The sequence below is a fragment of the Oryctolagus cuniculus genome, chromosome 2 (genome assembly GCF_051225735.1).
Source record: "Oryctolagus cuniculus isolate XC-2025 breed Fujian yellow rabbit chromosome 2, ASM5122573v1, whole genome shotgun sequence".
Classification (NCBI taxonomy): domain Eukaryota; kingdom Metazoa; phylum Chordata; class Mammalia; order Lagomorpha; family Leporidae; genus Oryctolagus; species Oryctolagus cuniculus.
The window spans coordinates 103,730,881-103,754,826 of record NC_142868.1 but is presented as its reverse complement, the minus strand read 5'-3'; the positions used below and the strand labels follow the sequence as shown (position 1 = coordinate 103,754,826).

The following is a 23,946-nucleotide window of genomic DNA, read 5'->3' as shown; positions in this document are numbered from 1 at the left end:
TCTTGTTCTACCAAATAAAAAACCTGTCTTGATCGGTGAATGCTCCTCTTCTGTAGCAGCCTACTTGGAGACAGTATTCACCTTCGCGTCTCTCTGAGGATATTATTTTTTTGAAATATAATGTATTCTGTTTCTTGCACAATATCTATTCCCTCTGAAGTTAGATATACCTACTAGTTTTGGTGTGTTGATTTACTGCCTTTAGTGTTCATTAAATATTTGATAATCCCTGGATGTTCATATTTGTAAATGAAGGACTGGACTGACTGGCTGAAGCAACTGACAAGGAATATCCCTTCAAGGATGGATCATTTTAAAAAAAATATGTATTATTTATTTTGAAAGTCAGAGAGAGAGAGAGAAACATTTTCCATTTGTTGGTTCACTCCCAGATGGCTGCAATGGCTAGGGCTGGGCCAGACGGAAGCCAGGATCAAGGAGCTTCTTACAGGTTACCTACATGGGTGGCAAGGGCCCGAATACTTGGGCTATTTTCCACTGCTTGTTGCAGGCCATTAGCAGGGAGCTGGATCAGAAGTGGATCAGCTGGGACATCAACCAGCACTCATAGAGGATGCCAGCACCCCCAGCAGAGGCTTAATCCACTGCACCACAATGCTGAAACCTACTTTAGTCTTATCTTAATCAGCTCCTGCGAATTGTTTTTATTTTATTCAATATGCTTTTGAGATTTATTGATATTGATAAACACATTCCAGAAATACATTCATTTTTCACAAATACATTATATGTATATGAATATGCCATCTTAGTGTCCATTTTCCTGTAGACAGCATTTGAGATCCTTAAAATTTTTTGACTGTGATAAAAATGATCCAAAAAATTAATTTATGATATGTATCCCCTATTCCCAGGTATTTCACAATTTAGTCTTTTCAAAATATTGCATTTTGAATGATAATGAGAATCATGTTAAATTTATTATAGAAATAAAATCCTTTAGATAAAGACATTCAATAGAGAAATAGCTTTAGTGCCAAGAAGCTTCAAGGGAGATCTCATCATCTATAATGAGGATAGAAGGGTAGATGTGGGGCATAGCAGTTAGCCTGGGTTTGAGTGCTGTCTCCACTTCTAATTCCAGCTTCCTACTAAGTGCACCCTGGAAGTCAGCAAGTAGTGGCTATTATGGGCATATGGAGAGTGAATCAGTGGATGGAAGATCTCTGTCTCTGTATCTCTGCATTTCAAATAAAGTGAAAATAAGTAAGCATTTTTACACCTTTTTAAAAAGATTCATTTATTTGAAAAGTTAGAAAGATGGACAGAGAGAGACAGACAGACCTTCCATTTACTCACCAATTCCCCAAATGGCTGCAAAAACCAGGGCTGGGTGAGGCCAAGCCAGGAGCCAGGGGCTTCATCTGGGTCTCCCACAAGGGTGCAGGGGCCCAAGGATTTATGCCATCTTCTGCTGCTTTCCTGGGTGCATCGCAGGGAGTTGGGTTGGAAGTGGAGCAGCCAGGACATGAACTGGGATGCTGGCATCAAAGGTGGCAGCTTAAACCACTATGCCACAATGTGAGCCCCCACCATCTTTTGTTAAATGATTTCTTTATTTGAAAGGCAGAGTCAGAGAGATGGAGAAATGGGGCAGGGGAGAGAGAAACATTTTTAAAAACAAAAAAAAATGTTGAGTAAATATATAAGCTGAAAAGAGATCTTTAAAGAAAAGAATAGAATTTATAAATGAAGAGTTAAAAGAGATGGCAGAGCCTTCTGGTCCAGCAACTTATTGACAGATGAAAGTGAGGCTGCAGTTCAATTATGTGACCTTTTCAAGGTCAACAGAACATGGTGCTCCTTCAGTATCAGCTGTAGCACAGCAGTCACACTTCCCACACACTCTCACTCTCTGTAAGCAGCAGCACATAAATACAAATTTCTTATCTCCCAGGAGATATGAACAGGCAGCTTTTCTTCACCCTGATTTACCTGGGGTACCTGTCTCAACTTTATCACCAGGAAGAACCTGGCAACAATGCCAAGTCTGACTCTAGTTCCAACTGGCCTTGTAAAGTGCACCAGGAAAGGCATTGCTCAAAAACGATTCAGCATAAACACTGATCAGCACTCTTCTCCACCAGATAAGTCTGACCAGGAATAGTAAAAGGCAACTGGTGACCTGCGGTGACATTATTCAATTTCGTATCAGAGATTCCAGAATGACTGATTTTCAGTCTGTTCCTACCTTAGCATTTTTGATGCAAGGACAAAGGGCCCATGCTGCACTGGCTTTCACATCTGAATGAGGATTTTTCAGCAGGGACCACAACAAACGAACTCCATCTAAACGATCAATTATTCTGTAATGAAACCAAAAGTAGTGGTATAAACTGCAATTAGTAAGTGGATATGAAAATTAAGTAGCCCACCTATTTACACAACTTAATTATCTTTTCTCTACATAGTGTCATTATCTTTTCTTCGTTGACATTTGTTTGTTGTTGTTGTTTTTTTTTTTGATTTGTTTTTGCAAAACATCAATGACAGAAGGATTATAAAATGATATTGAATTGTCAGCCCTCTGGTTCCAGTTTTAAAAATATGACACAGGAAGCAAGTTGCCTAATAATTTATGGCTCATATAAACTTAAAATAAAGCCATATATATATATATATATATATATATATATTAGACTTATTTAGAAGGAACAGTTAGAAGGCAGAGGCAGAGGCAGAGCGAGAAGGTCTTCCATCCACTGGTTCCCTCCCTAAATGGCCACAATGGCTGGAGCTGGGCTGATCTGAAGCAGAAGTCAGGAGCCAGGAGCTTCTTCCAGGTCTCCCATGTGGGTGCAGGGGCCCAAGGACTTGGGCCATCTTCTACTGCTTTCCCAGGCTATAGCAGAGAACTGGATCAGAAGTGGAGCAGCCGGGACTTGAACTGGTGCCTATATGGAATGCCAGCACTGCAGGTGGCGGCTTTACCCACTATGCCACAGTGCTGGCCCTGCCATATATTTTTTATTTAGCTGTGCACAGACTGCTAACTAAATGTAAGAATACTGTTTTTTCTCCCACAGAATAATACCTACTTTCCAAAAATAAATATTGGTGCCTCATCATTGTGACATTACTTTTTAAATTTCGTTTATGTTTGACTTAGGAAATGACTTAGGTCTTCCTTGTTTTTAGAAGAATGACTTTTAAAAAAATTATTTATGTGAAAGTCATTGTAATAGAGAGAGGGAGAGATAGGTATCCTCCATCTGCTGGCTCACTCCTTGGATGGCTGCAACGGCTGGGACTGGGCCAGGCCAAAGCCAGGAGCTTTATCTGGGTCTCCTACATGGGTATCAGGGGCCCAAACACTTGAGCCATCCTCTGTTGCTTTTCCCAGGCCATTAGCAGGGAGTTGGATTGGAAGTGGAGCAGCTGGGACTTGAACCGGCGCCCACATGGAATGCCAGTATTGTAGGCAGACACTTTACCTACTAGGTCACAATGCCAGCTCCTAGCACTAGGTCTTAAAATCATTCCACCAAGTGTGTTCTTGCTTGGCATGAAAAATATGTGCTTCCTGCCCAGCAAGACAACACTGCAAGTGGTACTATAATTATTTAAACATACTGTAATCCAAATGCCTTTGTGACTAGCTGAATTGAATCATCATCAAAATTATCTCTACATGATTTGTCTTCTGGTTTCATATCATTTGACCCTGGCAGTGAGGTCCACTAAACACTTGTATTTGAGAAGAAGATCAAAAAGAACTCAATATCCTTTACAAATATGACTTTGTTCAGAGATATATTCAACTCAAATGAGATAGAAAAAGAGAACATCAAGACTCCTTCAATTTCTAATCCCAAATTGAATTAAACACATATAGTATTTAGTGCCAGGTAGAATAAATACAACTAGCTTTATATGTCTTTCAAATTATTCCTTGAAATTTGACATCAAACATCTACATTTCTTAGTTATTTTAGATGTTTGTTAGAAAAGAAATATTATTCCAAAGTTTCCAAGTAGGGTATCAATTTTGCACAAACTTATAAAATTGGTGATCCAAATAGTTAACTGTAAGATATAAACTATCTTTTTGAAATGTTTTCTAATAAGAAAAAGTGCATTGAATATTTTAAGCCAGAGCTTAACTAAATGGCTATTCAAACCTAAAGCTTTCTGTCAACATTATACTAAGGGAAACCAATTTTCAACTTAAAAAAACTCTAAAGAAACACGCAAGATGCTACACAGTGGAGGACTTACTTTTTAAATGTAAATTTGAATGCCTGTCTTATATAAGCTCCTTAAAATATGATCGATTCCGATCCTTGTGTTTCTATATTTTTGCACAAAGTTGCACAATGAACAACAGTGAATTATAATCTGTTTTACCTTCTTTCAGATTGAGAATCAAATTCAGCATTAATTTTTTTCAAGATTTATTTATTTTTTGACAGGTAGAGTTACAGACAGTGAGAGGGAGAGACAGAGAGAGAGAGGTCTTCCTTCCATTGGTTCACTCCCCAAATGGCCGCAGGGGCTGGAGTGCCAGGAGCCAGGAGCTTCTTCCGGGTCTCCCACGTGGGTGCAGGGGACAAAGGACTTGGGCCATCTTCTAGTGCTTTCCTAGGCCATAGCAGAGAGCTGGATGGGAAGAGGAGCAGCCGGGACTAGAATGGGTGACCACATGGGATGCCAGCGCTGCAGGTGGAGGATTAACCCACTGCGCCACTGTGCCAGCCCCTAGCATTAATATTTAATTGTACACTGCTGGATGCAACTTGTTATTAGAGTAGAAGCTATTGGGATGGCACATATTTCCAGTTTAAAAGAAAAAAGAATAACTCAATCCTGGACACCCAGGCAAAATTGCATGATTAACTGTTGAAAGTCACCATTAATTATAAAACTAGATCTACCGTCCCCTACCTTCACCCCAAACCCTAGGCAATTGGTCAGCTTCCTGGTTGCAACACTTGAGGACTATGTAGAAGACTGTATAGTACAGAGAAATAATCTGATATGAGAGAAACATTTTTGAAAGACATTCGCAAACACAGTCAAAGGTAGCAGATTTCAGAGTTTAACTTTATCCTCTCCATGCCCCTCATTCTCCATATGGAATGATTACTCCGTTTTACTTTTTACTTCTAGTATCTGCCTTGCTTCCCTGTTCTCTAGGCCAGCACCCTAATCTCAATATTTACTACCTTCTTTCAAGACTGCTGCAGTGGTGTGCATTTGGTTTTGTGTCTTCAACTTCTCCTAATTTCAATCCATCCTATAAATCTCTGAGAAATTAATCTTCCTGAGAAATTTTCAGAGCTTCTGCAATACTTCTTGAAAGTAAGGTCCCAGAGACACTCATTCTGTCCATAACAACACTGAGTACATGCACTCGATGCTTGTTGGACAACTCACAACCAATCATTCCCAAGGAAAAACAAATGTTTTTGCACAGCTTCCCACTGTCTGCATGACACAGAAACTCCCGTTCCTGAGCTCAATATTTTAATTTTTCAGGGAACTTGTGTATTCCTGCCAATTTCCTATATTCAAGCAATTGCACATAAAATACCTTGGCATATTAATATGACATATTAATATTAATACTAAATATTAAGTATAGGCATACAGAAATAACAGATATAGTCAATTCTCACTATTAGGGGGCGGTTATATTCTTTTAAGCCACACAGACATTAAGTGAGCAAACACTGAACTACTGCTCTAGGGAAACCCATGAATATTCATGGAACATGGTATGTTATTAAAAGATATGGGCTAGTGTTGTGGCTCAGGGGGTCAACCTGCTGCCTGCCATGCTGGAGTCCCATGTGGGTGATGGTTCAGATCCTGGTTCTTCAATTTCTGATTCAGCTCCATGCTAACGAGCCTGGAAAAGCAGCAGAAGATGGCCCAAATGCTTGAACCCCTAAAATCCACGTGGGGAGGCCCAGGCTACTGGCTTCAGCCAGGCCCAGCCCGAGAGAGTGAACCAACGGATGGAAGATCTCTCTCTCTCTTTCTCTCTAATTCTACCTTTCAAATAAATAAAAAAAAATCTTTTAGAAATCATTATATCCAATGAATAAAATTATATTTAAAAACTTCTGAATGCATTTCAAAGTTTTTGCAGCAAAACTTTATTTTTTAAAGTTTATTTCTTTACTTGAGTTATTTGAGAGAGTTCCCATCTGCTTGCTCACTTCTCAAATGCCTGCAATGGCTGGGCCTGGACCAGGCCAGAGCTAGGAGCTAGGAACTCAATCCAAATCTTCTCCATATGGATGGCAGGAAACCAACTTCTTGAACTGTCACTGTTGCCTTGCAGTGTGCACCTCATCAGGAAACTGGAAGTGGGACCAGAACTGGGACTGGAACCCAGGTACTCTGGTATGAAAGATGTGAGTGTCTTAACTGGTAGCTTCATCACTAGGTAAAATGCTGCCCCACGCTAATTTTAATTCCATTTTCCATGAATATTTTGAAGTGCCTCCATACATATAAAGTTTTACTATGAACTTCTGGTTGGCACATTTTCATCAGTTGATCTTGTTTTATGTGTCTCTGTTTAAGCTCATCTTACTTAATACATCTGTTGATTCTTTAACACTGAACTTTTGTCTAGCAGCACTGTAGTTCTTTCCTGAATGAGGGCCATCTCACACCACCTTTTCTCTGTAAGGCACTTCAGGTCTCCTTGTCCTAGGGACACAGGACACCACCTCAGGGCTATGCCTAGGGCCCTTTCACCCAGCAGTATCATCAATCAGAGCACCGCACTCAAAGACTGCCGCAGGCTTGTTTATAGTAAGAGAGCTGAAACAGTAAGACTGATGTCACCTTTCCACCTCTGCTGGGAATGTGTGCATAGCGTCACTCGAATTTTTCACCACTCTGCACATGTCTCTGAATGACAATCAAAGTGATGTGAGTGAATATTCATTTGGGATTATGAATCAAGTTCAGGGAGTACACAGATTCATCAGTACAGAATCTGCAAATACTGAGAATGGGCAGTATTTAGGAAACTATATTTAGGAAACAGTGAAGAAGATGAAGAGACCACGTCATATAGTATAATAAATGTTGCAACAGATGTGTACATAGGGCTCCATCCGGACACGGAGAGAAACCATGAGTTTACTCATGGACCACAGACACTCTTCTTTCAACAACAAGCCTCTGTTCACACCATTCTGCATGTTTTGCAAGAGCAAACCATTTCTTAAGGTCTGTTAACAAAACCTATTACAAAATTTGCCTGGCTTTCCTTTCCTTTATGCCTTTTTTTTTTTTCAACAGGCAGAGTTAGACAGTGAGAGAGAGAGACAGACAGAGAGAAAGGTCTTCCTTCTGTTGGTTCACTCCCCAAATGGCTGCTACAGCCGGTGCACCGTGCTGATCCGAAGCCAGCAGCCAGGTGCTTCCTCTTGGTCTCCCATGCGGGTGCAGAGCCCAAGCACTTGGGCCATCCTCCACTGCCTTCCCAGGCCACAGCAGAGAGCTGGACTGGAAGAGGAGCAACCAGGACGAATCTGGCGCCCCGACCTGGACTAGAACCCGGGATGCTGGTACCGTCTTCTACTGCTTTCCCATACCACATCAGAGAGCTGGATCGGAAGTGGACCAGCGGGGACTCAAAACGGTGCCCATATGGGATGCCGGCACCACAGGTGGTGTGGCTTTACCTGCTATGTCACAGTGCCAGCCCCTGAGACAATTTCTTAAAATAAATCAATTTCTGTTTCTTCTCTCTTTTTTCCTACACAAAGAGATAGATGATTGATAAATGGAGATACAGAGAGAAATAGAGAGATATATAGAGATATCTTGTGTACATATATACATATACACACAAGGGTACATCAAAAAATTTATGAAGAATGATATAAAAATGCTTATTTTGGTGTACAATTACTGAAATCTATGTACAGCTTTTTCATGACACACATTTACATGAGCTTTTTAAAGAGTATACACACACAGACATACATTAAATACCAACATACACACCCTGCTGGTTCTCTGTCTCTCTGGAGAACCTAACACAATTTTAATGTACATGAGTTTCCATTTTTCTGGACTTAACATATACGGTGATGATTTATTTGATGGATAAATAATGTGAGAAACATGTCATTAAGTGATTTCTTCATTGTGTGAGTACCAATGTACTCACACAAACCTAAATGGTATAGCCTACTATTTGTCTTGGCTATAGATTATAGCCTACTTTTCCCAGGGTACGAACCTATTTTGCATGCTACTGTAGGTGACTAACACAATGGTAAATATTTATATATCTAAATATGCCTAAGCAAGGAATGAAACCATAAAATGACAGTATAAAAGAAGATTATAGTACACCTGTTTAGGACATTTCACCATGAATGGAGGTTACAAGACTGGACATTGCTCTGAATGAGTGAGTGAGTGGTCAGTGGACAAAAGGCCTAGGACATCACTGCACACTGCTGTAGACTTTATATACAAAGTATACTTAGAGTATGCTAAATTAGTTTAAAAATGTTTCTTTCCTCAATAATAAATTAATCTTAGCTCACTCCTCACTGTCCTCTATTCCACATCTTGCCCCACTGGACAGTCTTCAGGGGCGATAAAACACACAGAGCTGTCACTTCCCGTGGCAATGCCCTTCTCCAGAGTACTTCTCAGAGGACCTGTCTGACACTATTTTTAGTAAGTAGGAGGAGTCCACTCTAAGACAATGAAAAATGCAGTATAGTCTGTATATACAGACTAGTAATATGGTCATTTATTATCAAGTATTAGATACTAAACGTAGCTGCATATGCTACCGTTTTACACAACTTGGCAGTGCATAAGACTAATACCAGTGTCATTGTGTTAGGGTGTTTCAATGGCTCCCTACCCCATATCACTAGACAATCAAGATTATTCAGCATCACTGTAGTTTTATAGCATTACTGTAGTATATGCGGTCTGGTGTTGACCACAATGTTGTAATGTGGAACATGATTCTCTCTATATATATGCATATAAAACCTCTATATAATCTGGCTATTATTCTTAAATTGTGCCCCAGTTGGGATTTTCCTTTCTAATTAGACAATAGTTTGCTTAAGGGACAAGATTAGAACTTAAAACTCTGTGTCTCTTCCCCTTATCTGTTTGTAGGCATTGTGAAGGTGCTCTACATATTTGATGAAGTAGTATGCAACATGGAGGAGGATACTCTGAGGATGCTACCTAGACTAGCTACGACCCTAGTTGCTCTGGCTATACCCAGAGACAGACGATTCTTTGGGATGATATTAATGTTTCCTCATGAGAAACTGATTACTGGATATTGTAAATACTCCCACTAGGCCCAGATTGGCACCCACTTCACCTAAGTAACGTTTTGATTCAGGAAGTCATGATTTGGTCATCTGGTATTTTATTTTCAAGATTTGTGCACTGAAATTCCAATGATGACACTATTCCATGACCACCCAGCACCCTCATGTAAAATCATTCCACCCCTAAGGAAACTTACACCATGCTTTCCGGTTCTACCGCACAGGCACCAACTGCTTTTGTGACGTTCACCAGAAGAGCTTGGTTTATTCCAACGAGGAGGTTCACCAGGTGTTGAATGCCACCACATTTCCGGACAATGACTCGGTTTTCATAATCTTGGCAGCATTCTCCTATGGCCCCAACCACATTAATAAGTACTTCTTCAGGCTGATCTGTTAAAAGTCCCACCAAAGTTTCAATGGCTTGGTATTCCCGAAACCTAGGTCATCACACACAGGCACGTACACACACAGAGAGACAGAGAGAGGAGAGAGAATTATTTTCAGTACAATGTTAATTGATAATATTACTACTACTAATAATGGGTAAAATTTACTAGACGTCAACAAGTTCATTCAATCTTTACAACTTAGTGAAGCAGGTGCTACTTAATCCCCATTATCAGGTGAGTAATCTGAAGCTTGTGAATAGCAAGGCTGGTATCTACACCCGGCTACTGGCTCGGGGCCTGTGCCCTAATCTTCAGGCTACACAGCTTCTGAGACAACTGTGGCTTCCTCCAAAGTTGAGCTTCCACCATTCCAATCTGCTAAGTGTTTTCCCTTATCTTACAGAGGTATTTTACATGAATACAGCACCCTAAATATTTAATGAAAAGGAATTAATACATTTGTGTTTTTAAACACATTAAAGATGGCATAACAGTATCTATTTGTGTTTGGTAAGTCTCTCAAAGTAAGGAGTAGCTTGTGTTATCTAAAGAAAAAAAAATCTGTTAGCCTCAGATGTCTTCAGTATTAACCACTAATACCTTTTAGCATCTCTCCTGTTATGCAATTTTACTGGTTTATTTGCACTATGTATATTACAAGAGGAAGCACATAATATAAAAGTAAATATTTGAGGGGGCAGAGGGCATTTGGGACAGGAGTTAAGAAGGTATCTCTTGGGATGTCTACATCGCGAGTGCCTGGGTTCAAGACTTGTTCCTGATTCCAGCTTCCTGCTAACATGCACCCTATGAGGCAGCAGGTGATGGCTCAAGTACTTGGTTCCCAGCCACCCATGTGAAGGATTCAGATTGAATTCCCAGGCCCAGCTGCTGTGGGCATTCGGGAAGTTAACCAGCAGACAGATGTCTTTTCGTTTATCCATTTGTCTCTCTTTGTCTATCTGCCTTTCAGACAAAATGAAAAATATTTTTAAAAAGGGGGGTATACTGTTGTGTGCAGGGGTGGGATGCCTCTCACACTGGCATCACACTTGGGCCCCTGCCACCTCTGATCGCGTAGGAGGCTCCTGGCTTCAGCCTGGCCCAGCCCCAGTCATTGCAGTCATCTGGGGAGTGAACCAGAGGACGGAAGATCTCTCTCTCTTTCTGTCTCTCCCTCTCTCTCTGTAACTCTGCCTCTGAAATGAATAAACAAACATTTATTAAAAAAAAAGAGGAAGAAAAAAAGGAAAAAGGGATGGTACCACCATGACGTCTTTTGAAGAAAAGAAAGTAACTATTAAAGAATCACCAGTTTCTACATAAAACATTTTTAACCTTTCCAATAAATTTCAGCAATATTTTCAAGTGCTGCAGCAGAATTTTTACGGTTACTTTTAATTGAGACAAAAGTTTTAATTAGCTGAGGTTACTTTCAGTCTAGCTATTCAATAAATGTCCTTTATTTGGTAAAATTATTTTGTATGATGACTGAAAAAAAATGAAATGTCCTAAATTTTATTATTAGATGGTCAGGTTGGGAGGAATGGAAGGCAGGAGAGATGGGAAAGGTTAATCACCAAAAGCTGCAAGCCAGAACGATGTCAGGTGATTTACACTCCTAAAGACCTAGGTTGGAGGGGCCGGTGCTGTAGAGCAGCAGGTTAAAGCCCCACCTGCAGTGCCCACATCCCATATGGGCGCCGGTTTTAGTCCCGGCTGCTCCACTTCCTATCCAGCTCTCTGCTATGACCTGGGAAAGCAATAAAAGATGGCCTAAGTTGTTGGGCCCCTGCACCCGCGTGGGTGACCCGGAAGAAGCTCCTGGCTTCAGATCGGCTCAGCTCCGGCCATTGTGGCCTTCTGGGGAGTGAACCAGCAGATGAAAGACCTCTCTCTCTGTCTCTACCTCTCTCTGTAACTCTGTCTTTCAAATAAATAAAATAAATCTTTAAAAAACAAAGACCTAGGTTAGAAGCTACTGCATCCTGCTTGTTGTTTCCACCAATCCATAAGCAACAGCTGCTTCCCATTATGGCCTAGCTTCCCATGCCAAAGCATTACCCACTTCAGGTTAATGTAGGTCCAATAAAATAACCCAAGCGTTTCCGTCCTGAATTTTCATTTTTAAGAACTCTGACTTCTTAGGTCCAGAGGACATTTTTCCAGCTGCTCCCTTGCCTTGCTCTGGAGGCTGTGAGAACTTGTCCCAGGATCAGCTCTTTCTTTCTGGCTAGCATCTGCAATTGCCCAATAAATCCTCTGATTTCAGTCTCTTGGTCTCAGGAGTTTGGGTTTACCTTGTGTTAAGATGCATGAATATCTTATTAAAGGAAATCATCAGTGTAAACTCTAAAACTCTAGAGAAAGAGCCAAATTGAAAGATTAAAGCAAATACAGTTTTCCACATATGTTGGAGTAAAATGCGGTGACAATGGTTTGGAAATGACTACCCTTTAGGAGGAACTGCTTGGCTGGCATTCAGCTGATTCATCTTGCTTGTTTCTTAGGAAAGGGAACAGAAGAGAGCCACTTCCGTCTCAGGAGAGCCCATGGAGTATTCATGCCCGCACCTCGACAGGCCTCTGTAGGAAACACCAGGACGTGTCTGATTTAACTGGCTGCCGTATGTTACACAGCGTCCTGGCCCTTGGACCTACTGAGGCACAGCAATTTACTGCCTTTCTGGCTGGCGGGAGGGGACGGGAGTCTTTCCAGGCTAAGAATGACTTCGTTCCGCCAGCCTCATCCAAAGCGGCCATCTGTCACATTAGACTGAACCCTTTACTAAAACAGCCTGGGACGCCAAGCCTGGTGGCGGCCGTGCCCTCCTCACAGGCCCCCGAGCGCCTTCTCTTACTTGCTCACGTTCTCCCTGCTGATGGAGCACTTCCATATGGCCCCCGTGACGGCGGCCAGCCGTTCCTTGTTGTCGGTGTTGTTGAGCAGGCTCGCCAGGGGCTTCAGGCCTCCGTGCAGCCTGACCAGGTCCCGCGTTTCCTCGTCTTCGGCGCACTACACAGAAAGTCCAGTCAGAGGCTGGCAGCGGTCCAGGCGCATCAGCGTTCCGCGACTGCCGGAGAGGCTGCCATTCCAGCATTTTCTGAGGGCACCTTCAGTGCAACACACTTCTCCACACTGGCAGCTACGGAACATCATTTCTCTCCCCTCACGAGGCTTTGGGAATGGACAACAGTTTCCGTGCCCTGGGGGTTCTCTCAAGCCAGTTCTGAGTGGCCTGGGCTGCCCTGAGGCAGCGGAGGTGAGAAAGAAACCCAGGGGCGGACAAAGAACGTCTGCAGTGACCCAACTAAGAGAGACCCAGCATACAACACACAGGGGCGGACAAAGGACGTCTGCAGTGACCCAACTAAGAGAGACCCAGCATACAACACACAGGGGCGGACAAAGGACGTCTGCAGTGACCCAACTAAGAGAGACCCAGCATACAACACACAGGGGCGGACAAAGGACGTCTGCAGTGATGCAATCCAGAGTTTTAGAAAAACGCAGTAGACAGAGGAGTCAGATCATTAAAAAGCCCTGAAATACAGAGATGAAGAATGTGTCCACAGGATTTCTACGCTCAGAGCAGTGGCGTGAAACAAGGGCACCTGACATTCTATTCAAACATGTTTATCTGTGTCTGTGTCGCCCTCTGAGATACGTATTTATTGCAGAGATATTTCTAAGCATTCTTCCCAGGTGACACACCCAGAGATGAAAAGTCTAGTACAGGACTGGCTATTTCCCTGGGCAAACTGTTGTTTTCTGATGCCGTGTCATGCAGAGATGTCACATGCCATCCCCGAGGGTCACTCAGGGAAACCCTCTCCATGCGCCACAGAGGGACCTGTTATGTTTACCTTCTGAGTATGATTCTGACCAGTGGTAACTTAAAAAAATTAACCACTATTTCTAAGCAGCTCTCAAGAGACACCCCCATCAGGCATGTATGCAAGTCAAGGCATTTATGTTACGGGCTGAATCGTTTCCTCTCAAAATTCATATAATAAATTTCTAACTCTCACACCTCAGAATGTGACTATTCTTGGAAATAAACATAATAAAGAGGTAAATAAGGCTAAGTCAGGTCATTGGGGTGGTCCTGCTCCAACAGGACTTTTTATGAGAATAGGATTCGAATATGCATAAGAGAAAGACCATGTGAAGGCACAGGAAGAAAAGAGCCACCTGCAAGCCACTGAGAGAAGCCTCAGAAGACGCCCACAGGGACACTTTGATCTCAGAGTTCCAGCCTCCAGAACCGTCAGGAAGTGAAAATCTGCTGTTGAAGCCACTCAGTCACTGGTACTTTGTTATGTTAGTCCAGGAGGACTGGGACCACCCCTACTGAAACGAATCCCTCCTCTGGCTTTGTCTTCTCAGCATACCTTCTCATGCTCACACCCTAAGTGCATTCTTCTGGGAAATCTAACGTGACTGGTAGAAGCTGGCCTGGCCAGTAACCAGCCAGACACTGCTCTCTGAAGGCCCTCTTGTCTTCTTCCCCACTCTCAGCTGTTTTTTGGTGCATTATGAAATTTGCAATCCACAAAAATTAGTGGTCTAAAATAAGTTAGGAAAATAGGAAGATATACATTCATTCATTTATCTTGTCTTGGTAGGAGACACACTTCTAAGATTGCTGTGAATGGCAAGACACATAAAAAGCAATACAAGGGGGATGGTGTACTTAATTGTGCTATTTTACAGTAGGTAAGTGGCTTTCGGATACAGAGAAAGACATATATTCCTTTTGAAAATGTAGATAACCCAAAATGTTGAAGCAAGTTTCTCTCTCAGGTCAGGCGTGCATGAACACCACCTGGCACCTGTAAACAATGCAGACTCCGTGGTCGCAGGCCCAGAGAAGGCGATCCCATGTTTATAAACCTGCCTTACATCACGGAGAATGTGGGGAGCAACTCGGACTAGACTAAGTTACTGGAATTAAGACTTATTCTATGCATCTGCTCTCCCACAATATGGCGCTGGGAGAGGAGTAAAAACAACTTTTACACAGCTGCCTCCAGTTCAACCAGTAACCTGCAGGAGCTGATCCCGCTCCTGATTGGAGGAGAGCAGCGTACTCGGCGTGTGGGTAGCAGAGTTGGGATTGGCGGAAGAGGACTATAAAGGAGGAGAGAGACAGCATGCACCAGGAACATCTAAGAGGAACACCTGAGGAACACCTGAGCAGCCCCCGAGAAGCCCCCGAGAAGCCCCCGAGAAGCCCCCGAGAGAGCCGGCCGGCGGTGTGCCACTCCCCCGCGGAAGTGGGGAAAGTGGCAGGGGGAACCGCCTTTCCACAGAGGTGGAAGGGACGGTAGCCAACCCGGGAAGAACCAGCAGCAAACCCAGGGAGGGCCGAGCAGACGAAAGAACAGCGCAGGGTCCTGTGTCGTTCCTCCACGAAGACGGGGAGTGACAGGAGAAAGAACGTCCCCCAGTGCTGGGAGAGCTCCGCTCACCTGGTAAATGGCCATGGCGCAGTGCTCCTGCAGCTGCTCATTCTCACTGCTTAGGTTCTTTACCAGACTTTCGATGATCCTTTCTGCTTTGATTGCAGCTCGGTAGTTTTCCTAGACACGTACATTCAACTATTTATATGTGCATAGTGGATGGATACGAGACAGACAGACTTTTACAGTGACTGATAGTCTGAACGCAATTTCTCAATAAATCAACACTAAAGTGCAAGCTAAACACACTGTATGACAATAAGAGAATTAGCCAGCATTCAAAAAACGATATCCTCAGGTACTGATTTACTGTACTATCAGTTTGATCTTCTCTAACAGAATGATGACTTCTTGATAAAAAATACTTAGCATGCATGGTAATGTTATAAATTATTTTTTGGCTAAAGAAAATGAAGGAAGGAAATGCAGGGAGGCAAAACTGTTTCAGGCACCTCTGATGCACATTCTTGCAGTGTGCCCACCACGGGAATGAGCGTGTTTTCGTGAGAAGTCTTCAGCAGCTGAGCCAACAGAGGGATGCCCCCGGCTTTACGGATGGCTTCTTTATTGGCATAACTCTTACTGCAGCTCCACAGTGCCAGCGCCCCGCAGCGAGCCACTTCCACGTCTGTGGTCTCGTACAGGCTGGAGTAGGCAGGCTGTGAGGCGTGCTGTGTGTAGTCCAGGAGAGCCACCTACAGGAATACACAAATGCAACACACACACACGTTAATGAATGTGCTGAGGTATCCTCCTGTAGCTATCAGGTTCTTATCAGCCTTGCCTCTGTCAAAAATGAGAATGCTCTAAAAAATTCAACTTTTACACTGCACAGTGGCCAATGAAACCAAAGAGACAAAGAAAACTCTTGAAGACACTATCCTCTGGATTTGGGAGCTTTTTTATTTCCTTCCCTCAAGAAATTTAATCTCACCACGATAGTAATCATATTTTCTTGGTATGGCTCTAATACTAGTAATATTTGCAAAACACAACCTTAGCCCCAGAAAACTAGGGCTCTTAACACCATTGGAATTTTCTAATGATAACTAAAAGGCCTATCCAGCCTTATATTTTAAAACAGTGATTTATTTTTATTTGCTTGAAAGGCAGAGATAGAGATATAGAAATATTGTAGCCGGCGCTATGGCTCACTAGGCTAATCCTTCGCCTGCGGCGCCGGCACACCGGGTTCTAGTCCCAGTCGGGGCGCCGGATTCTGTCCCGGTTGCCCCTCTTCCAGGCCAGCTCTCTGCTGTGGCCAGGGAGTGCAGTGGAGGATGGCCCAAGTGCTTGGGCCCTGCACCTGCATGGGAGACCAGGATAAGCACCTGGCTCCTGCCATCGGATCAGCGTGGTGCGCCGGCCGTGGCAGCCATTGGAGGGTGAACCAATGGCAAAGGAAGACCTCTCTGTCTCTCTCTCTCACTGTCCACTCTGCCTGTCAAAAAAAAAATGGGATCATAAATATCAACAGTTTTTGATCTCTTTTGTTTTTTTATATTTATTTGGTTGAAAGGCAGAGAGAGATTGATCTTCCATCTGCACGCTCACAGGTCAGATGGCCACAATAGCCAGTGCTGGGCAAAGCTGAAGCCAGGAGTCGAGAACTATATCTGGGTTTTCCGTGTGGATGGCAGGATCCTAAGAACTTGGGCTATCTTCTGTTGCCTTCCCAGGCATAACAGCAGAGAGTTGGATTGGAAGCTGAACTTGAACTAGTGTTGGGACTTAAACTAGTGTTCTCATATGGGATGCTGGGGTTGAAGGTGGTGGCTTAACCTGCTGCGCCACAACAACGACCCCTCTTGTTTTAAATATTATATTTAAATATTATACATTTTATTACTTGACATTAACTACAAAGGATCTGCCAAAAGTTCATGGTGAATGTCTAGTATCTTTCAATTATGAAGTTTTTAAAGTACTCTCATGTTCTTCCAAAACACAACAGTGACAATGGATTTGAGATGTTTCTTGAGGACATACTGTGAGCTATTTTATTGATCAAATTGGGCTATTTTCAGTTCCCAGTCTCCTAGCTCACAAGGAAAAGACTAAGTGCCTGCATGTCAGAATGCCCTCTTAGGGAGTCTTCACAGTGAGGTCACCGCATCTGAGGCCATGGGCTTACCAGACAGCCTCCCGTGGCACAGGTCTCACCCAACTCTTCCCATCACAGTCCATGCACACCAATGCTATTATTGACAGATATTCTTTTAAATTGTCTATGGTTTTTGAGAACTGAGATTGAACATGTTTGGTAGCCACACGAATAATCCTTATAGACATGTGATTAAAAGGAAAACTCCCAGAACACACTCCCGGGAAGGACAGGAGGGAGCCGCAGACATGTCTGTGCTACTCACCAGCCTGGTGATGCCCCCGTGCTGTCTCACTGCCTGCCGGGCTCGTCTGAACTTGGCAACATTCGCAATAGTTTCTGCAGCCAAACACTTCAGAATCTTGTACGGAGAATCAAGTATATTAACTATGACAGGTAAGCCCCTGAGGTCAACAATGTTATGTCTGATTTGAGGATTGTGACTGATTTCCTTCAGGATTTTTAATGACCCAATCTGCGTGAGTGAAAATGTTATAAGTGAGTGCTTAGTACCCATCACCAGTACTGTGTTTTTAAAATTGCAAATCTACCTAAATTCCTGCCCTGATTTTTTTTAAAGTATGAGGAACTCATAGAAAACAGCAAGAGAAAGAAAGGGGAGACAAGAAAGAATGCAACTAATAAAAGAAGCAGGTTGATTAGCAGCAACAGTAGCAGAAAATGGCAAGACCCAGGCAGCCAGGAATGCAGACACCTGGAGCAGAGAGCCTCTGCAAGGTGGGGACAAGACTATATCCACCGCCACAATGCCACTCACCTTACACTTGATTTCATTGGTGTCAAGTAAATTTATTAAAACTTCAAGGCCTCCCACATCTCTGATTGCCAGCTGACAGGTCTCATGGACTAGGTTGAAATCCTTCATCAAACACAACACAATCACTGTAGCTGTCTGATTTCCTCCCTACAAAGATGCAATGCCATTGCAAGGTTACGTAAAATCACACCATCCACAGAAATGTACTAAGCGCTTATGAATCCATGAACTAGGAAATGTATCTCCCCATTCATAGCATGTTAACTTAATTTTAAGTTTTCTGGGTGTGCTCTACTTCTTTCAATGAACTATACAGAGGTGAAGCATGGAAAAGTTGGACAAATCATAAAAGATTGTTCCAATTAAAAGTCAACAATTAAAGGTGGTCTTTCTCCTTTAAGCAGCTAAATATTAGGCAGCATTATTACATTAAATAAAGTCAAGGGGCAAACGAGTGTGCAAAGGGAAGTTTTATGTGGAAGCAATCAGTAGCCCCTCTGGTTCTTAAACACTGGGTGGGGTAATGCAAACCATGTCTGAAGTATTACTCTTGCACACTGTGATACTAGGAAGTCTATGGCTGGTCTCTGACCAGCTGGTTTCCTGGCATTCAACTCCTGAAATCCTTGGAATCTTCTGAGTGATAATGTCATTTTGCATGCTAGTCCTTTGGCTGCCAAGCCACCCACCTGTAGGTACCTTCAGGCTGCGGGTGGTTGCAAAAAAGACCCAGGCAGAATTCTAGCTTAGGATTTTATTTATTTATTTATTTATTTATTTATTTATTTTACAGGCAGAGTGGACAGTGAGATAGAGAGAGAGACAGAGAGAAAGGTCTTCCTTTACCGTTGGTTCACCCTCCAATAGCCGCTGCGGCCAGCGTGCTATGGCTGGCGCGCCATGCTGATCCAAAGCCAGGAGCCAGGTGCTTCTCCTGTTCTCCCATGTGGGTGCAGGGCCCAAGGACTTGGGCCATCCTCCACTGCACTCCCTGGCCACAGCAGAGAGCTGACCTGGAAGAGGGGCAACCGGGACAGAATCCGGCACCCTGACCGGGACTAGAACCCGGTGTGCCAGTGCCGCAGGTGGAGGATTAGCCTAGTGAACCGCGGCGCCGGCCCTAGCTTAGGATTTTTTTCAGTCCCTTCTCTGACCTACATATAGGTGAGAAGGGATGAACGTTGAGTTGATCACCACTGATCACCGATAGCCAATTATTTAATCATGCCTGTGTCATGAGACCTCCACAAAATCCCAAAAGGACAGGGTTCAGAGAGCTTCCAGAGTGCTGAACACGTGGGGGATTCTGGAAAATGTGCTTGTGGTCAAATAACCTTTATTTTACTTAATAATGGTCCCAGGCCTCAAGAGTAATGATGATGACAATTCACATTCTCCAAGGAGGAGCTGCAAGGTGCTTCCTGTAAATGAAAGGGGTAGTTATCGACAGTAGAGACCGTGGTGGCTCTTGTGTGTGTGATCCAGGGGTTTTACCAAAATCCGATTTCCTCACTTGCTTTGAGTCTGACAGGGAGGATTCACAAGGGGCTGGGTACCCACGCAGGACTGTGAGGTGAGCCAAGCCTCTCAACAATCACAGGCTCTGGGGCTCCAACCCCAAGGTGGAGCACCCAAGGCAGCTGGTTCCGGAACGTCTCTGCCCTCTCCGTGCGTGGGGCATGCTTGCAGAGCGGAGTGGATCTGCACCCACAGGCAGCTGGTTCCGGAACGTCTCTGCTCTCTCCGTGGGCGGGGCACGCTTGCAGAGCTGAGTGGGTCTGCTGCGCCCCATGACTGTGGAGGCCTTGTGTGCTGTGCCTGTGGGAATTCTGTGGCTGTGTAATAGGGTGTGGGGTGTAGCTGGGTCTCTGGGCAATCACTGTGACTGGTGTCAGAGGCTCAGAGCTCCCTGACTGCCTGGGGTGGGTCACTGCATCCTGGGGATGAATCTCACTTCATCGTAGTGAATGATCTTTTTAATGTCATTTGATTTGATTTGATTTGATTTGCTATTATACTGCTGAGGGTTTTCAGATCTACATTCATCAGATATTGGCCTGTGGCTTTCTTTTTTGTTGTGCTCTTGTCTGGTTTTGGTATCAAGGAGTTGATGAAAGTCCATTTCTTCTACATTACCAGATTTGTTGCCTTATAATTACACATAGTAATATCTAACAATTGTTTGTATTTCTATAGTGTCAATTATAATATCTACATTTTCATTTCTGACTTTCTGATTTGAATCTTCTCCCATTTTTGTCTTCTCCCAGTTTGTCTAGCTGAGATTTTATCAATTTTGTTTATTTTTTTCAAAAAATCACACCTTGCTTGCATTGATTTTCTTTAGTCTTTTATTTGTGCTCTAATATTATTTCTTTCCTTCTACTAATTTTGGATTTTTTTCTTTTTCTACTACTTTGAGATTCAGTGAGATTTTCTGTTTTTTTTTTTTTTTTTTTTATGCAAGCATTGATTGCTATGAACTTCTCCCTCAGTACTGCTTTTGTAATTCCTAGGTTTTGCTATGTTCTGCTTCCAGTTTTATTCGTTTCATGAAATGTATTAATTCCCTCCATAATTCCCTTCTTTATCCATTGGTTGTTCAGAGGGTTCTAAGCCTACAGAGGACTGCACAGATCTTTTGTGCAGTTCGTGTGCCAGCATGTGCAGGAGAAGCCCGAGCACTGCTCAACTTGAAGAGAGGAGGTGATGTTGTGATTACACAAGCAGGCATACAATGTCCTCAAATTTGTACATATGAAATGCATGACGTTTGTATACCTTAAGTGAAATTTTAAAAAATTAAAAGTTGAAATACTGTCACTTGCAAAACATACATGTTAACTAGAAGTCCTGATATTAGATTAAATAAAGCAAGCACAAAAGAATGAGTATCATGTGATCTTATTCATAGAAGGCACCTATAAAATTGTGATGTCAGAATTTAAAACAACAAGAGGCTGTGGAGGGAAGAGGTGGAGGTGTGAGAAAGTGTTGATTAATGGGCACTAAGTTACTGTTAGACAGGAGTGAGAAGTTTTGCTGTTGGGGCCAGTGTTGTGGCACAGTGTGTTAAGCTGCTGGCTGCAGTGCTGGCATCCCGTATCAGCACTGGTTCATGTCCTAGCTGCTCCACTTTTGACTCAGCTCCCTAATAACGTGCCTTGGAAATCAGGAGGAGATGCCTCAAATGCTCGGGCCCCTGCCACCCACGTGGAAGACACGGATGAAGCTCCTGCCTCCTGGCCCGTCTCTGGCCATTGTAGCCATCTGGGGAGTGAACCTGCAGATGGAAAATCTTCCTTTCTCTTTCCTTCTCACTGGAACTCTGCCTTCCAAATAAATAAATCGTATTTGTTTTTTAAAAAATTTAGGTTTTGGCAAGCTGTTTTTCTTGCCCTTTCTTCCATTCAAGCACACTATATGGGGGCTGGTGCCGTGGCACAGCGGGTTGAAGCCCTGGCCTGAAGCGCTGGTATCCCATATGGGCTCTGGTTCTAGTCCTGCCTGTTCCTCTTCCGATACAGCTCTCTGCTGTGGCCTGGGAAAGCAGTAGAAGATGGCCCAAGTCCTTGGGCCCCTGCACCTGCGTGGGAGACCCGGAAGAAGCTCCTGGCTCCTGGCTTTGGATAGGCACAGCTCCAGCCGTTGCGGCCATATGGGGAGTGAACCAGTGGATGGAAGACCTCTCTCTTTTTCTCTACCTCTCTCTGTAACTTTGTCTATCAAATAAATAAAATAAAATCTTTTAAAAAAAGTACATTATATGGGCCAGTTATCACAGAGAATATTTTAATACATGTTATCTGACTTGAGAGTTATGGACTTGGACCAATACACATCTGAAGCACCTACAATTTATTAAACACCATGCTACATATTTCAGATGTTTTCTTTAAAGATTTATTTTATTTATTTAAAAGACAGGGTTATATACAGAGAGGGAGAGAGAGAGAGAGAGAGAGAGAGAGAGAAAGAGAGCGAGCAATCTTCCATCTGCTGGTTCACTCCACAAATGGCTGAAGCAGCCAGGGTAGGTCAGACCAAAGCCAGGAGCCAGGAGTGTCCTTGGGGTCTCCCACATGGGTGCAGGGACTTGGATCATCCTCTGCTGCTTTTCCAGGCAGACTGGCAGGGATCTGGATCAGAAGTGAAGTCGGGACTCAATCAACCCCCATAAGGGATGCCCGCCTCCCAGGTGGTGGCCTTACCCACTATGCAGCAACGTGGGCTCCTCAAATGTGTTTTTTTCAATCTTCAAAGTGATCCTATAGTACTGCTATCATTAATTTCATTCAATGGGTGGAGAAAGGCTCAAAACCACACAAGCAAACTTTCAACTGCTAGGCTGCTAGCAAGTTATGCAGCTTAGAACTGAAAGAACACTTCAAAAATTCATGCTCATTCTATCACACCACATTGCCAATCATAAGATAGCATTAAAACAAGATATTTGCTGATGGCCCTGCCCACTCCCCACTTCCCAGCCAGCAGACAGGGCTGCTACCAGGCAGCCTGGACTCGTCATGAAGACTCGTCTTGAAACTTCAGGGTAGTAAGACTTTCCCTTGTCACTTAGGTAACACCAGGGATGCGACTACTCCCATTCAAAAGAAACATTCAATAAACATGGAAGCAGAATAGACAATTTTGGGAGAGGATTTAAAACAAACCTTGCAAACATAGCACACAAGGTTTTTCTTACCTTCAGATATTTCACCAGCTTCTGAATTTGCCAGTACTCGGATGGCAGATCCACGTTCACCTCCTGACGGTGGTCAGCAGGCTCTTCATCCTCCTCACTCTCCGAGGAGTTCTCACTGGAAATCTCCTCAATTTTATCAGCACTTTTACTAAGAATAACAACAGCAATAAACACATACCAGTGAGCCACAACCTGGACACGGCTACAAGGCTAATACTATGGCAACACATACATAAGCAACAGATCTGAAGTTCTCTATCATGATTTACATGAGGAAATAGATAAACCCATGGTCCATAGCAAGTGTAGCTCAGTATTATTGCTCCAAATATAAGAATAAGTAATAAAGGAAACAGTGAGACGTAAACAAGAGTATTAAGTAAATGTCCTAAGGATGCACTGTATAAATAAAACAGTAACTAATTTCAGGTAGTTATATCGATATTCATTTAAATTTATCTCCGTAGTGAAAACTGAATAAAGTGAAAAATTCAGTTCTGCAATCACACTATCCACAGAAATTCATTCATTAATATCAAATTAAATAAGAAAAAAGAAAATTACCAAGACAGAGAGGACATTACACATGATAAAAGGGAGAAATAGTAATGCTAAATATTCACATACCAAATAAGAGAGCTACAAAATACACAAAACAAAAACAGAACTAAAAGGAGAACCAGAAAAATTTGCAATTATAGTTAAAGTCATCAACAATTGATAGAACAATTAGGGAGAAAATAAGCAAAGATATAGAAGAAATCAACAATAGCATTCAACAATGTAATTCAGCCTACATGTACAAAGCACTCCATCCAAAAACAGCAGAAAACACATTCTTTACAAGAATCTACAGAATACATACAAAGACATCCTCAGCCATACAGAATGTCAACCACTTTAAAAGAATTTAAAATTTACATGTTCACCAATCACAACAGAATCAAACTAAAAATTAAGAACAGAAACATAACAAGAAAAATCTACAAACACCAGAATAATCCAAGGGTCTAAAAGAAATTTTAAAAATCTCAAATTGAAGTGAAAAAAAAATATATAAAACACTAAATATTTCCATTAGAAAAGTCTCAATTCAATAATCTAAAAAAAACTAGAAACTAAAGAAATTCGAAAAAGAAAAGCAAATTAAACACAAAGCAAAACAAAGACAGGAAATAAAGATAAAAGCAGATGCCA

At 42.8% G+C, this 23,946-nt stretch overlaps 1 protein-coding gene across 11 annotated transcripts in view; it reads right to left on the bottom strand.

Annotated features, from left to right (window-relative positions):
* LOC100356534 (outer dynein arm-docking complex subunit 2) overlaps window positions 1-23,946 on the bottom strand; it is a 69,044-nt gene that overhangs the window by 17,056 nt on the left and 28,042 nt on the right. For 10 of the 11 annotated variants that reach the window (XM_051834405.3, XM_089327391.1, XM_051834403.3 and 7 more), the window contains 8 exons: window positions 22,750-22,897; window positions 18,045-18,191; window positions 17,532-17,741; window positions 15,615-15,857; window positions 15,172-15,282; window positions 12,558-12,712; window positions 9,503-9,745; window positions 2,213-2,327 (listed from right to left, as the gene is read on the bottom strand). In XM_051834405.3, coding sequence (XP_051690365.2) covers window positions 2,213-2,327; window positions 9,503-9,745; window positions 12,558-12,712; window positions 15,172-15,282; window positions 15,615-15,857; window positions 17,532-17,741; window positions 18,045-18,191; window positions 22,750-22,897 — 1,372 coding nt within the window. The remainder of the gene's footprint in view (window positions 1-2,212; window positions 2,328-9,502; window positions 9,746-12,557; window positions 12,713-15,171; window positions 15,283-15,614; window positions 15,858-17,531; window positions 17,742-18,044; window positions 18,192-22,749; window positions 22,898-23,946) is intronic. The other variant, XM_089327393.1, reaches the window with a different exon arrangement.